The sequence below is a fragment of the Cornus florida genome, unplaced genomic scaffold, assembly GCF_030987335.1.
Source record: "Cornus florida cultivar Cherokee Brave unplaced genomic scaffold, ASM3098733v1 CherokeeBrave_3.0.0_Hap2_Chr06, whole genome shotgun sequence".
Taxonomy (NCBI): Eukaryota; Viridiplantae; Streptophyta; class Magnoliopsida; order Cornales; family Cornaceae; genus Cornus; species Cornus florida.
The window spans coordinates 61,387,287-61,403,915 of NW_026775576.1; the positions used below are offsets into that span (position 1 = coordinate 61,387,287).

The window sequence follows — 16,629 nt, forward strand, 5'->3', positions numbered from 1 at the left end:
TAGAGAGAGAAGATAAGTTTACTTATCCAAAAAAGAAAAAAAAGGAGTTTTGCAGAGAGATAAATTCGGTATAAATAAGAAAAAAGGAGTAAGAGACTATATAGAACAATCATTTTATTTAATGTGGACTTTGACTTTTGGTAATTAAAAAGTATTTAATGAATTTAAAATAATTGCAATAAAGCCATTTCTTTTCCAAAAGCTAGGGTAATATTGCTTTTTTTTTTTTGATAAGTAAAATTGTATTAGAAAGCGTTCAAAAGGGGAAAGCATCTCAAGAGTTGTACAAGGATCGAAGCCAAAAGTAAGTCCTACGGACCCCAAAAAATCCACGCTTTCATCTAAAGATGTACAATTTCTCCCCATCACCCAACTAAAAAGTGAACTAATAATAGAAAATTTCAGTGCCCCAATGGAGGATTTCTCCCCGTCAAAAGATCTTCTATTTCGCTCTTTCCAAATACTCCACCAAACACAAAGGGGGGTCGCCCTCCAACAGTCACGCGTGAGCCCCCACACTGTGGCCCCTCCAAACTTCAATCAAATCTCTTGAAGACCGAGACATAACCCAGTGAATGCCAAAAAGAACAAAAATAAGACTCCAATAGTCGTGAGCCACAGGGCAATGCAAAAGGTGATCCACAAACTCTCCATCATTTTTACACAGACAACACCAATTGATTGTGATTCGTCATCTCTTTCTCAGATTGTCCAGTCTGCAGTCTAAACAAAAAAGGCCACCTTGAGAGGAGCCTTCGAACGCCAAACCGTCTTACACGGGAAATTTGAACCATGAAATTCAGCGAGGTAGAGGAACAAAGAACGGACTTCGAACCTCCCCTGAGGTGAGGGCACCCAAACCAAGGAATCAGACCCTCTACCGTCCACCTCTTGTCTATACAACAGATCCAGCATGCCAGAGACATCATTAAGTTCCCAATCCTGAAAAGATCGTCGAAAACGCACATCCCACGCAAGCCTACCTCTATCAAGCCGATAACAGTATGCTACTATAGCATGTCTATCCACAATTATCCTAAAGAGACTTGGGAACAACCAAGACAACGGGCGATCACCACACTCCCTGCCCTCTCGAACTCTGAACCTAATATGCTTAGAGAACTTATCCCATCCCTCTCGAATGTATTTCCACTCTCCCACGTCAGCAGCAAATCTAACCGGCCTCGAAGACCATCCCCCTCTCCTCCCTAAACTGGCACAAAATAACCCTCCTCCATAAACGATGCCTCCCGCTACCAAATCTCCACCACCACTTCCCAAGGAATGCCCTATTAAAAGGGATCAACCTCCTAATCCCAAGACCGCCCATCTGAAGAGGCCTGCAAACTTGTTCCCACCTGACAAGATGATACTTGAACTCCTCCCCCCCGGCCACCACAGAGAAAGTTCTGTAGGAGACTTTGGAGTCCTCCAGCAATAGCGGATGGAAATCTGGAAGAGGGAAAGGAAGTATGTTGGGAGACTAGACAAAATACTCTTCACTAGATAACCTTCCCGCCCTTCGAAAGATATTGCTTCTTCCATCCAGCCAATCTTCTCTCAAAACACTGAATCACTGGATCCCAAACATCCACCCTCCTAGACGAAGCAGCCAAAGGCAAGCCCAGATAAACAATAGGGAAGGAACTCGCTCCACATCCTAAATCCGCAGCAAGCGAAGACACCTCCAAGGGTAATATTGTTTTTACATTCATTAGAATGGCAAAACAGGCATATATGTATTTTTGCTTCCTGATGTCAGTGAATTTGGTTTTGATCCCAAATTTATGGGAGGGGAGGTTTTGTAGCATAGTGCAATCTTTTTCTGGCAAGTAAAATAACATTAAAGTGCGCTGAAAAGAGCGCATCTTGAAAGCAACTGTTGAAGGAACAATTGGGGACACTCAACCTATTCACAAAATCCTCTAATTCCTCCACAGATTTACAAGTCCTCCCAAGAACCCAAGAGAATAAAGAACTAATATTTAGAGAATTTAAGCACCCCAATAGGAGTGTCCTCTTCATCAAATTCTCTCCTTCCACTAGCCCCACCATAAAAAAAGGGGGGTCTCCTTCGAAACACCACGGGCTTGATCCCCCATTATACGTCCTCTCAAAGCCTCAAGCTTGATTCCCCTTTATGCATTCTCTCCAAGCCTCGAGCACGCCAAACATGGTATTTAAAATGACCTAGTGAACCCCAAACAAGGCAAAAAGTATGGCCTAACAATCCCAAGTCACTGGAAAATGCAAAAGAAGATGATTTACTGATCTCTACAGCCGAACTTAGAATGATAACTTTCCTTCAAAGTTTGTTTCTCTCCACAGAACCTCCACAGCCACTTGCCCAACAGAGCTTTGTTTAACGGAACCAACCTCTTAGCTCCCAGTCTCCCCACCTGAATAGGACTACACACCTGCTCCCAACTCACATAGTGGTACTTGAATTCTTCGCCCATGGTGCCCCACAGAAAGTTCCTTTGGACCTTCTCAATTCTCTTCACAACTGACGATAGAATCTGAAATAAGTTGGCAGACTTGTCAAGGTACTCTTTATAAGGGTTAGTTGCCCTCCCTTCAAAAGGTATTGCTTCTTCTAGCCTGTGAGCCTCCTCTAAAAGTGCTCATGTGACAACGACTGGATTCCAATTGAGGTAATTTTTGAAAATACAATGGTAGCATGTATATTTTTGTTAATTATCAGGGGAGATCAATGTTTTATTTTATTTTTTTGAATTTTTTTATATGTTTAATATAAGTAATTTGCCTATTGAAGAAAATTCAAACTATGTTGGTAGAACTGTAGATCAGAAAATCTTGAAGAAAAACTACCAACAATCTATGTGGATGTAACTTAGTGGGAGGAGAAGTTTCCGGACGTTGTTCAGGTTGCTTTGGCTAGGGTCACGTCAGATCACATTCCTTTGGTTTTGGACTGTGGAGGGTTGAGTCCATGTTGTACCCCTTTTAGATTTGAGAACATGTGGCTTAGAGCGGTGAATTTTTAGGGGTTGGTGCGGTCTTGGTGGGAGGAGGACATGGTGGTGGGAACTTTGAGCTTTATTTTAGCAGGAAAGCTTCGCCTTCTAAAAGACAAGCTCAAAAAATGGAATAAGGAGGTGTTCGGTAATCTGGAATGGAGGAAGTATAAGGCCCTTGCTGACATTGCAGAGTTGGACAGATTGGAAGTAGTGTGTGGTCTTGTTGAGTCTCAACGTAATAGGAAAGTAGCTTGTCAGATAGAATGTGTTGAAATTGCGGTTATGGATGAAATCTCGTGGCGATAGAAATCTCGGGCCTTGTGGCTCAAAGAGGGAGACCATAATACTAAGTTTTTTCATCGTACTGCTAATGCCAATAGGAGGGGCAACCACATTGGGCGGATGTGTATGGACGGAACAATGTTGAGTTCTGAGGAGGAAGTGCGTACGGGGATCGTTTCTTTCTATTAGAGGTTGTACACTGAGCCTCTTCGTTGGATGCCAAGTCTTGATGGTTTTCATATTGATTCTATTTCAGTGGAGGATAGGGATGGGCTTGAGAGACCCTTTACGGAGGAGGAGGTTCTTATGGCATTGAGGAGTTGTAATGGTGACAAGGCTCCAGGTCCAGATGGTTTCACTATGAGATTCCTTTTGGAGAGCTGGGAGGTGGCTAGACAGGAGGTTATGGGCACTTTTCATGAGTTCCATTCTAATGGGAGGTTAGAAAAGTCGTTGAACACTTCTTTTATTGCTCGTATCCCTAAGAAGGGAGGGGCAACTGACGTAAAGGACTTTAGACCCATTAGTCTGATTGGGTGTATGTATAAGCTTATTGCTAAAGGCCTTGCGTTAAGATTGAGGGAGGTTTTGGACAAAGTTATTTCAGAATCTCAGAATGCGTTTATTGGGGGTAGACAGATCCTGGATTCCGCCCTTATTGCTAGTGAATGTGTGGATTTTAGGCTCAGTAGCGGGAGTCTTGGAGTTTTGTGCAAGCTGGACATCGAGAAAGCCTATGATCATGTTTATTGGAAGTTTCTGTTTTATATGTTAGAGAGGATGGGCTTCGGAGAGAGATGGAGGCGATGGATTGAAACTTGCGTTTCGTCTGTCAGATTCTCGGTGTTGGTTAATGGGTCTCCATCCGGGTTTTTTGGCAATTCTTGTGGTTTGAGGCAAGGGGACCCTCTTTCCTCTTTTCTATTCATTATTGTTATGGAGGCTCTTAGTAGGTTAATGAGGAGGGCTGTGGACTTGGGGTTCATGCGGGGCTTCAAGATTGGTTCAGACGCAACTTATTAGTTGGAAATCTCTCATTTGCTCTTTACGGATGACACTTTGGTTTTTTGTGAGGCAGAGGTGTCATAATTTGAGATATTTGCGACGTGTCCTTGTTTGCTTCCAGGCTGTCTCTGGGATGAAAGTTAACATAGGAAAGAGTGTGCTTGTCCCTGTGGGGGATATTCAGGAGGTGGAGTCTCCCGCAGCTGTTTTAGGGTGTGGGACGAGCTCCTTCCCTATTTCTTATTTAGGCTTGTCTTTAGGTGTCTCGTAAAGGGGGGCGGGAAGTTAGGACCTGGTGATTGAGTTGGCTAGGTGGAATTTCGAAGGGGGGAAAAGTTACTCTGGTGAAGAGCACTTTATCCAGTCTTCCAACTTATTTCCTTTCGCTCTTCCAGATTCCCTCTTCTGTTGTTGGAAGATTTGAGATACTTGAACGGAACTTTTTGTGGGGCGGTAGAGGGTGGTAGTTTAAGTATCATCTTGTTCGATGGGAGCAAGGCCCTTTAGGTTGGGAGGCCTAGGGGTTAGGAGATTGGCCCCCTTTAACAGGGCTTTCCTAGGCAAGTGGTTATGGAGATTCGGTAGCGAACGTCTTAGGTTATGGAGGAAGGTTGTTTCTTGTCGGTTTGGGGAAGAGGGGGGGATGGTCAGCTAGGCTGGTCAGGTCTGCTGTCGGTGTGGGGGTTTGGAAATCTATTGGGAGGGGTTGGGATGAGTTCTTTAAGCACATTAGATTCAGAGTTCGGGAAGGAAGGGATATCTGGTTTTGGGAGGATACTTGGTGCAAGGACCGTCCTTTGTCTTGTTTGTACCTAAGGTTGTTCAAGATTGTTGTTGATAGACATGCTTTGGTTGCTGACCACCATCGCCTTGATAGCGGTTGGTTGTCTTTGGATGTGCAGTTTTGACGATCCTTTCAGGATTGGGAGTTGGATGACGTCACTGGTTTGCTAGATCTTCTATATAGGCAGGAGGTGGACGACACTGGCTTGGACTCCTTGACTTGGGTGCTTTCTCCACAGGGGATGTTTCAAGTCCGGTCCTTTTTTTACCGGCTTTTAGGGTTTTGAGGCTCCACCTTCCCGTGGAAAACGGTTTGGCACTCAAAGGCTCCCCTTAGGGTGGTTTTCTTTGTGTGGCCTGCTGTTTGGGGCAAGATCTTGACTTTGGACAACTTGAGGAAGAGAAGACAAGTCATCGTTAACCGGTGTTGTTTGTGCATGAATGATGGAGAGTCTGTGGATCTTCTTCTCTTGCATTGTCCCGTGGCTCACGACTGCTGGAGCTTCATTTTAAGTCTTTTTGGTGTTCAGTGGGTTATGCCCCGGACTTCAAGGGATTTGATTAATGGTTGGAGGGGCCAAAGGGTGGGAACGTGTGTCCGTGATTTCTGGAGGGTGACTCCCCTTTGTATTTGGTGGAGTCTCTGGAAAGAACGCAATCGAAGATCTTTTGATTGGGAGGGGATCTCCATCAGGCTTTGAAGTTTGCTATTCTTTGCTCTCTTTTTAGTTGGGGTATGGGGAGAGATTGTATTTCTTTGGATGAGATTATGGACTCTTTGGGGTCGTTGGGTCCATAGGTCTCCTTTTTCCTTTTTTTCGTTTTCTGTACATCTCTTGGGACACGTTCCCCTTTTGAACGCTTTCTAATACATATTTACTTATCAAAAAAAAAAAAAACTTTAAACATAACTTATGCATAATCGGACATAAATAAATTGAAGAATGAAAATTGTCAATATGTTAATTTTACTGATTGAAGAAAGTGCCAAAGTTTCGATTCAAGTTTTGAGGCTAGATCTAAGTATGTAGAGTGGTAGTTGGAAATCTGGTTTTTGGCTTAAAATGTAAGAATTGTGTGACAAAAGAAACGGATTTTCATATTCATTACCAAGAGTGTCGTTCACTGCTTTGTAACAGTTGCTATGGCTGTGAATTCCAACAACTTTGTTATAACAGGGGGTGAAGTGAATGATTTGAGCTGCTCTTCTTATGTAACAGCCGTTCTTATGTGGTTAGCACTTATAAGATGGATTTTGTTCGATCAACATTTTTTTACTTAAACTGCCAAGTTCAACATGTGTGGTCTCTTTTCTCAACTTTCACTTCATACCAGTTGCCATATTTCTTAAACCCCCTCCCCTTCTTTCCAAATATACATTTTGGGTCTTTTGTGTTTGTGTGTGTGTGCGGTTAGGGGGATGTGGGGAAGGTGCGGGGGTGTAGTTCTTTGAAGAACTGCTGTTATTTCTTGCATGTCATTTTATGTATCACCATCAACATTGAACTTCACAACATTTGTGATTAATTATTTTTAGAAACAACTTCTAATTTCAAATTCTCAAATGTATATTCTTTTTCCTATGCAGGCTTCTAAACTGCCGGCTGAGGACTGTATGGCATGTATTGATCTTCTCAAGGTGCTACTGGTGGAGCATTCGCACAGGTTCAAATTTTGTAATGTATCTATAAATTGCAATTTTAAATGCTTGCAACTATTTTTAGGTTTCAGACTGATATTTTAAATTTTGTGTAATTTTAGTTTTTTTTTAAATTTTTGGCAGAATGTTGGAGACTGTACCCATGAGATCACTATTGCAGGTGCACAATGCGTAGTTTTGCTTGGACCTCGTGTCTATGTTAAGAATTTTATTTTTAACTGATTTTTGATATGGTGCAGTTTGTACTTTACTTACTATGCCATCCAAGCTGGGACATCCGTCGGGAGGCTTATGATTCTACAAAAAAGATTGTTGCTACTTCTCCACAATTATCTGAAGCTCTATTACTTGAATTTTCAAATTATCTTTCTGTTGTTGGAGAAAAGATACTTTTTCTGAAGACAAGGTATTACTCGTACTTGTGATGAGTCTTTCTTAGTTTGTTCGTCTTTGGCACTTCAAAGTGTTCCTCCTTTTTATCCTCCCCTGGAGAAGCAATTGCATCTGGTAATCAATATATTTGATATCCTGATAAAATCTCTTCGATTAATGATAATTTTTGCAGTATAATTCATTTGTTTCATATGCTAGTAAGAGAAAATCTTATGGCACAAATATTTGTGTTGTTCACTTTTCTTATTTCTTTGCAGTCCTAGATTTTTCTGTATAATTTTTTGTTCCACAAATTCTTTTAACTTTTCCATCTTTTGATATTTACTTTTTTGGGTCTTTAGTGATGAAAATTCGTTGGATGCTCAAGTTCTTTTCCTTCCGTCTGTTGAGGTTTTGGTGAAGGCTCTAGTTACTATATCATCTTCAGTTTTGGCTGCTTCTCCAACTGTAATTATGCAAGTTATTTTCTGCTCACATCATCCTTGTCTAGTTGGTACAGCAAAACGAGATACTGTGTGGAGGGTAACCCTCTTTCTTTGTTAAAAGAGTTTGATTAGATATTTTGAATTCACTTAGTCTTTCTCATTGCCTTGAACGTCATTTGCTATGATTGATCAGTAACTGTTCTTAATTTAGTTGTCCGCAAAGAAGCATATGTGAATCTAGTAATATACGACTGCATTGACAGTAAAATTTTAAGAATATGTAAGGAACAGTATACTTTAGAATGAAGAAGGGTACATGCATGCAATATATTTTCTGATAAAAAACCTGAAATATCTTTAAGGCTTATGTGAACTAGGAGTGCAGAACTTCAATTGACAGGAGCTAGTTTTTGAATTTACAAATTGTTTGTAATAAAGCGCATACCGATGATGTTCAGTCTTTTGTTTCTAGATTACCTTGATGCTGTTGCTTACCACAATTTTCACTGGAAAATAACTCCCACAGTTCTCTTGGGGAAACTTGAACCATCCACCTTTCACTTTAAAAGGAGAGGAGATATCACTAGGCCACGTGCCTTGGTGATTAAAGAAAAAAATACATTACCTTGAAGCTATACTCATCACTTGATTAATTTATTATTATGTTTATTGTCTGTGGAACCGTAGATGTTGGCATTTGCAAGGGTTTAGTTCTACTCACAAGAATCATTTAGGTATAAGCCATCTTGTAATGTTTGGATATATTTGGAGACGAGGATCAAAATATCTTCTGCTGTGGATTTTACTTAATTTCCTTCTCTTTCTTTTATCAGTTGGTCACAAAGGATTGTTATATATTTGGTGACTGTATGCAGTCCTTGGATGTGAAGCTAGGAATTATTGTTATTATTATTTCATCCACTGGAAATTATTTTGTTATCAATTCCCCAAAGATATATTTTACATTTATTGCCTAATGAAAATAATTATATTCCAGGAAAGGAAAGAAAACAGTAGAAAACTGAATTCATTTCCTATTTATGTAATTCACTAAATCTTGGGTCTGTCAAGTCTGTTATTGTGCAAGTCTTACACTAGCTTACTGGCAAGTAGAGCAAGTGTGGTCTCATATGTAAAGAAGAAAAAATAGGATGATTGATGATCAAAGTGATTTTCACTTTTCTGCTGCCATGAAAATAGCACTCCTGTTAGCAATAATTCATCTCTTAGCAATTTGGTTGTTGCTATCGAGATTTTGTTTATGCTGCAGATCTTATTTCCTGAAAGGAATTGATTGATGCTTTAGTGTATTCCATTGTGGAAGTCATGCTGCTAGACATGGTATACTTTCCTCTGAGAGGACTACAGCTCACTGAATGATATTTTCCTATTTCCTGTTTGTTTGTTTGTTTGTTTGTTTTTTTTTGTTTTTGTTTTTAATTTTTTTTATATTAGAAAAAAATAGAAGAAAATGAATTGGCGTCTAATTGGACATGGTTTCTTAGGAGAAGATCAAGGAAAGGGACATGGCACATCAATAACTCAAGTTATACAATAAGTTCTTTTTTTCCATAATTAAATTTGATATAGCAAAATTCCAGTAGAAATCAGAATACTAGTGTATTTAATCAGTGCACTTTCTTTGTATCAGGTGTGTGTTAAATTCAACTTATTCTGCCATTAATTGCTTTCTTTCCATGGACACATCTTCAGTTTTGATAATTTATCTATTATGTCTGATGATTCTGTTTTTGGCTATACTTCCATGCAGAGGCTCCAGAAGTGTTTGCAAACACTTGGCTTTGATGTCATTAGCCTTATTACGGTCAACATGGCTAATTTGTGCCAGGTAAGTTACACATTATAACTACAGATAATAAGAGTCCTTGGAAGTTATGCAATACGTATGCCCCCTTATAAGTTATATAGCTAGTAGCTTGCACAGTTTCCTGACTCAAAATTGGAAATAGTTCTGGTGTAGATCACAAGCGAATAAACTTCTGAAGAATGGATTTTGTTTGTAATTACCATGAATTGAATGAAAATGAAGAAACACATTATTTATGGGAATAATGTGTGAAGTATGTTTGAAGACAATTTGTATGATTGGAATCCAAGTTTAGATTTGGATGTTGTTTGAGGATGTTATGGTGTTGGGGGCTTGATAATGTGTTATCAGGTCTCTTTTTTAAGCCTTCTCATTCCTTAGTTGGGGAGCATATTCTGTTTTTCGAGGATAGTTTTGTTGGAGATACTAGTTATTATAAAATCCTTTGGTTTCCTAATATTGTTCCTAAATTTATTGGAGGCTGTATTCTTTCTAAAAATACAATGTCTCTTTTCTAATGTAAAGATACTCAATTAAACCATGGTTGTTAAAATCCCGATTTTGGATCGTAGAATCGTACATATTCTGTTTTTCAAGGATAGTTTTCTAATGTACAGTCGTACGATTATACGATCCCAGCCCCCAAAATCAACCCAAATCGCAATAAAATCTTTTCCTTGACAGAATCATATGTAGAATTGGTGGAATCGTTTGTAGAATCGTAAAATTGCACGATTCTATGCGATTCCACTGATTCTACTTGATTTCTTGTTTGAGACCTTTTTTTGTTGGCTGGTTCATTCTTTTGATGGTTGGGATACAAAATAAGAAAGCATCTTGCAAAGCGACACGATTGGAGGCTCACCTGGCTATGAAGGAATGAGAAAATGGCTTCGCTGCATCTCTGCCGCCACCTAGACCGATGGACTAAGTGATGATGATATATATATATTTTTGATAAGTAATAATTGAATTAAAAAGACGTGAAATAGGGGAACACATCCCTTATACAAAAGTGGAACCGGGGTTTAAGGCCCCAAAGAAGCCAAAAAATTAATTAAATCTTCGGAAGAGGAGCATGACTTTCTTTTCACATAATTGAAAAGAAAGCGTATGATATGGAGTTTCAGAATCGCCGTGGATGATTCTTTCCCTTCGAACATTCTACTATTCCTCTCATTCCAAATGCACCACTAGATACAATGTGGTACAACTCTCCAATAATCGCGAACAGCACTATGCACGGGACATCCTCTCCAAATACGAATCAAATCCTTAGCATAATGAGGCATAACCCAACGCATACCAAACAGACAAAAAATAAGATTCCAACAATCCTTCGCCACAGGACAATGCATGAGAATATGAGCAACTGACTCACCATCTTGTTTGCAAAGGCAACAGCAGTTAACAAGACAATTACCCCTTTTCCTTAGATTATCAATCATCAGGATCTTACCTCATACAACGGTCTAAACAAAGAATGCCACCCTAGTTGGAGCCATAGAGCGCCAGATAGTCTTCCATGGAAAATCAACTATATCAAAATCAGAAAGACATAAGAATAAGGATCGAACTTCGAAGCAACCATGGGAAGAGGGAATCCATTTCATATCATCACAACCTCTGCCAATTGTCTCCTGTCGATACAACAGATCCAGAAAAACATATACCTCGTCCTCCTCCCAATCCTGAAAAGAGTGTCGAAATTGCACGTCCCACGTAATTCCACTACTATCAAGCCGATAACAGTCTGCTACGTAGGCATGTCTATCAACTGCAATACTGTATAATCTGGGGAATAAACAAGATAAAGGCCGGTCTCCACACCAAAGATCCTCCCAAAAGCGTACGCACCTGCCATCACGAACTTTGAATCTGATATGAGTGGAAAAAACATCCCATCCCTTCCGAATGAATTTCCACGCTCCTACTCCTCTCATGAGAGAGACCAGACGAGTAGACCAACCACCACTCTCTTCCCTATATTAGCATGAAACAAGCCTTCGCCAAGGGCGATGTCTTTCCCTCCCGTACCTCCACATCCATTTTCCCAAAAGAGCTTGGTTAAAGGGGACTAGTCTTCTGATACCAAGACCACCAAACTTCATTGGCTTGCAGACTTGTTCCCAATTGACAAGGTGATACTTAAATTCTTCTCCTCTTCCGCCCCAAAGGAAATCCTTTGAATTTTATCAATCCTAGCAGCAACAGAGCATGGAATTTGGAACATAGATAAAAAATGTGGGAAGGCTCGATAAAGTGCTCTTTTTGAGCGTAACTTTCCCCCTCTTTGACAAGTATTGCTTTTTCCATCTTGCCAATCTCTTTGCATACCTATTAATCATAGGGTCCCAACTTCCCACCGTTCTAGAGGAAACCCCTAAAGGCAAACCCAAATACGGAATTGGAAAAGAACTCACCCTACACCCAAGGGCTGCCGCTAAAGATGAGATATCCTGAACATCACCAACCGGAACAAGCACACTTTTAGCCACATTAACCTTTAGACCGGAGACAGCCTAAAAACAGGCCAAGATACACCTCAAATATCTAATCTGAGACACATCAGGATCACAGAAAACCAGGGAATCATCCTTTTTTTTTTTCTTGGTTTCCGACAAGCATGCGGTAGTGTTGCTGTCAAAGTCACTCTTAAAGATTTATTTTGCACAATTAGGTGCGCTTTTGTTATTTTGTTTGTTTTGTTTGGTGGGGCATCATTATCCTCCTCTAGAACTGATTTGTATTTTTTTGGGGCCTTTGGGCCAGTTTGCTTCAGCTCAAACTGTAGCTTATATACATATATCTCTTTATTATTTATAAAACTTGTATAACCTTCCACCAAAAAAAACAAAAAATGCCCATCACACTTCGGTTGGAATTATTTTTCCATTCTGATTTTTATTTTATATTATATTCGGACTTTAGAATAATATTTTTATACAATTATTCTTTTTTTTTTTTTTTTTTTTTTTTTTTGGGTATTTATTGCTGTATTTTACACATTATTGTTTAAGAAATTAGTTTGAATTATTTTTTTACATGTTGGTAGAATCTTACGATCCGATTCTACCGAGTCCAAAACGATTCTATGTAGAATCCCGATTTTGACAACCTTGAATTAAACTTGACGATGGTATCTTTTTGGAATCTGCTACATGAATCTTTCTTCTCCATTTGGTTCTTTGTAAATCTGTGTCCTTGGTTGCATACAAGGCACTCATATCTTTTCTTATTGTTTGATGCTACTTTGTTTTTGGCTTCGTTGTGTCTTTTTGCCACCTTTAACTTGGATGATAACGCTTCTAAGTGGTGCATTTATGGCTCTAAGGTGGACATGAGTGAACAATCTTTGACAACTCGCCTCATTTAATGTCCACCTCAGTGTCACCTCCAACTTCCGGCAAATGCAATTAACGCCACTCACCCATCTTAAATCCTAATTTCAGTTAAACTCAAATTATTGAACATGACCTTTGAGTTGCTGACGTTGTGTATTGTAAGCATAGTTGTCCTTGCAGATTTCTTTTCTAACAGTTAGTTCAAACAATTTAAAAATTTCAACATCATTCATTAATTGGAGATAGCTGAAATATGTGAGGTAGTAGCACCCTCACAGTATATAGCACCATTTCGACATAATTGCTAAATAAGCTTCCGACATTTGTTGTGGTGTCATCGTTTGAAGTATGATATGCGATCAAAGGTGGGTATACTGAGAAAGAAGTTTTAATGATATGATTCTAACTCATTTGGTAGTACACTTTATGCGTACCTGTGGTTGTACCTGTAATTTTACCCTTCATGAACACCCCTGTTTTGTGTACCTGTGGTTGTAGGATGATCTTACAATATGCGTTGTGATTAACATCTTAGATGGTTATGTTTTAATTTGCAGAGTTTGCTTGGACCAATGGGGTTGATGAGTGCTAATTATCTTGAACAAGAAGCTGCAATATGTACTTTTTCGACATTGATGTCTATAACACCCAGAGAGACCTATGTAGAGTTTGAAAAGGTTGAGTTCAAGTTTTAACTCTGACAGGTTTTCTGTCAAAAGCTGCAGTTAGATAATATTTGGTTAATGCTTACTGTAACTTTTTTGTTCACTTTTCCAGCACTTAAAAATTATTCCAGACCGTCATGCACATGATACACTTACCGAAAATGACATTCAGGTGGGAAGTTTGTTTAATTACCACACGCTATTGTTTATTTGTACATAATGGTTTATGAAACAGTAATATATCTGTGCACTTTTAGGTTCTGTTTTCAATTTTTTTTGTTAAATTTAAGCAAGTAACGAAAAAAATAAAAGCAAGACAGAAAAGATGACACTGCAATTTTTTAGATAGAAAATCTTAGCTAGAAAAAAACATGGAGACTATGCTGTTTTAGGTGAACAATCCTTTGCGTAGAGAAATGGTTCAAGTTTTTGTGCATTCGAAACCGTTCTCTCTGTGTGTAGTCGATTCTAGTGCTTTTGATATCTCACCTGCCATTCCTTTAACTTTGACTTCCACTATTCTCCAACTCCAATATCTTAGGACTTACCTGCACTCGGTCACCTCACAATGAACAATTTTTCACAGTGATCACGTGCCTTTTTCCTTTCACAAGTACGTATGAAGAATATGACTGATAAATAAGGCTCGTGATCACTGTAAAATATTTTGGGGCCTTAGGCGATCGCCTAAGTTGCCTAAGGCTCTAGGCAGCCCTGCTTTTATTACAGCTATCACCTAAGGGTCCAAAATATTTTATTTATTTATATATCGTTACCTTCTTAAAATTTTTATTTTCTTATATTATAAGACCCTGACCAATAGGAGAAGCCCCCCACCCCCCAAATTTTTATTTTTTATTTTTTTTATATCCTTGTATTATTACCTTTCTAAAATTTTATTTCCTTATATTATTATACCCCAACCAATAGCAGAAGAACCCAAATTTTTTTATTTTCTTATATGGTTAGTTCCATAAAAATTTTATTTCATTATTAGACCCCAAACAATAGGAGAGATTTAATAGTGGGCACAAGAATTAACTCCTATTTTCTATCCTTATCTAACCTTTTTTTTTTCTCCTCCCCTCTTTCCATGTTTTTTTTTCTGCACCCGCTTGATTAATTATTGATTATATATCTATTTGATGGGTTATATTATATATTACGAAAAAAAAACTTTAGCAAAACTTGAATACAAAAATCTATGGTAACTTTACGTCTCAAAAAGCAAGAAGGTTGATTATTAAATAAACATAATTTACTACTAGTTGATATTAATAACTAGTGAAAAATTATTTGATATTGATATATTGCATATTAAAATGCCACTTATATATTTTTTTGCCTAAGGCCTCAAATTATTTTGAGCCGCCCCTGAATAAAAGCCTCAAGTGTTAAATTACAAGATTACCCCTCTATGCTAAATTAGGATATTTGACAAATAAAGCCATCAATGCAATCACTAATTTATCCATTATTATTGACTTCTTGGTCAATTCTATTTGATCACATAAAACATTTATTTTGAGAAAATAATATATTTAATAAATATATAACATTTCATCAAAACTATCGTTTGGATTTCTGTGATCAAGCTTAATCAAGTCAATAATGACCTAGCATAACCAACAGGCCAGTAGCCTAGCGGTGCCCTACTTCCCAAAGGGGGTTTGAGTCTCAGTGGAGGCATGTGTGTGTGAGTGCCAACTAGGAAAACAAAAATGACCTAGCATAGATGCCATCTTGAGAATAAATGTTCCAATGTCTTACACTAATCATTACCCAAAATACCCAGATTTTAGTCCCTATAGCCCAGTGGGATAAATCGAAGTAAACCCTAATTAAGGCTCAAGTCTACTCAAATAAGGAGAAATTACAATAATGGCCTTTGTAATTTCTACAATATATTCTTGACTATGTTCGTTGTGTCATACACATCAACCTATTCAGCCCTTCTACTTATAATGACTGAGACAAGTCATTCCGTAAATAGAAACCTACATGTTACATTCTTATAAATAAAGGTTTCCAATTCTATCACGAATGCATACTAATTTATGAAGATGTCGGAGTATACAATGATTTCTAAGACTTAAAAGCCTTTCGTATGGAAACCAAGATTCATGAATGATCCAATATTAAGTGGGATGATTATTTTGTTGTCGTCTCAAGTGTTGTATTTTAATCTTAATCGTATTGGGTTGCTATATAATTTCTTGCTTTTCTTGTATCATCCTCGTATCATTACAGATCTTTCATACTCCTGACGGGACACTTTCTAGTGAACAAGGTGTTTATATTGCGGAGTCTGTTGCTGTTAAGAACACAAAACAAGCCAAAGGCCGTTTCCGGATGTATGAGAACAACGATGACATGGTGATTGTGTGTGCATATTTTTCATTTGATTTTGAGATAATTTCATATCAACATTACTTGTTAAGGTTGTGCTTGTTTTGGCTTCAGGATCATGTCAGCTCCAACCATTCTGTAAAGAGGGAGCCTGCGAGCAAAGAGGTTACTGGTGCGGGCAGAAAGGAACTTGGGAAGTCAACAAAGAAAACTGGCATGTCATCATTGCAGTCCTTTTCCTGTCTTCTTAAAATGCCTGACATTATTTTTTGTAACTTTTTAATAATATTTTTGATCCATATAGATAAGGGAAAGACGGCAAAAGAAGAGGCACGTGAGTTGCAGCTTAGAGAGGAAGCATGCATACGCGAGAAGGTTATGTCTATACAAAAAAATCTTTCTGTGTTGCTGAGAGCTCTGGGGGAGATGGTCGTAGCTAATCCTGTTTTTGCGCACAGTGAACTACCTTCCCTGGTTTGTCTTCCATATTCTACTTTATGTTTTAATAATCCATAATCCATATTCATGCTCAGAAAAAAAGTACACCCTGTCAGAATAATCACTTGAGGTATTGGATCATTCATGAGTGTTTGCTGTTCTTTTTCTATTTTCATTCTTTTATATTTTGATAGACTTATATATTGTGTCGGGAACTTTTTGTGATTTCAGCTGCTATTTGTTCCAAACAGACCTTTTATATCTGTGCTTACAAATCACCATTTCATTCCACTTTGTCTTATTTGGTCCAGCCTAATGTTGTCAATATCGATTGACATGAAATGCTATTGCAAGAGCCCATGTGAGTTGTATTTATTCCATTTGGAGGAAAACTGAGAAGAAATTATATCCCCCTCCCTGGCTGGGGTCTGCCCACTTGTAATCTTAGATTTTGGGTTTAGTGAGGTCTGAGATCT

At 38.5% G+C, this 16,629-nt stretch overlaps 1 protein-coding gene across 3 annotated transcripts in view; it reads left to right on the forward strand.

The window, feature by feature from the left end:
• The window catches only part of LOC132311676 (protein ILITYHIA), a 64,927-nt gene that overhangs the window by 13,856 nt on the left and 34,442 nt on the right, over nucleotides 1-16,629 (forward strand). For all 3 annotated transcript variants that reach the window (XM_059809708.1, XM_059809709.1, XM_059809710.1), the window contains 10 exons: nucleotides 6,640-6,716; nucleotides 6,835-6,871; nucleotides 6,951-7,117; nucleotides 7,446-7,626; nucleotides 9,301-9,378; nucleotides 13,259-13,378; nucleotides 13,479-13,538; nucleotides 15,617-15,742; nucleotides 15,830-15,929; nucleotides 16,020-16,189. In XM_059809708.1, coding sequence (XP_059665691.1) covers nucleotides 6,640-6,716; nucleotides 6,835-6,871; nucleotides 6,951-7,117; nucleotides 7,446-7,626; nucleotides 9,301-9,378; nucleotides 13,259-13,378; nucleotides 13,479-13,538; nucleotides 15,617-15,742; nucleotides 15,830-15,929; nucleotides 16,020-16,189 — 1,116 coding nt within the window. The remainder of the gene's footprint in view (nucleotides 1-6,639; nucleotides 6,717-6,834; nucleotides 6,872-6,950; nucleotides 7,118-7,445; nucleotides 7,627-9,300; nucleotides 9,379-13,258; nucleotides 13,379-13,478; nucleotides 13,539-15,616; nucleotides 15,743-15,829; nucleotides 15,930-16,019; nucleotides 16,190-16,629) is intronic.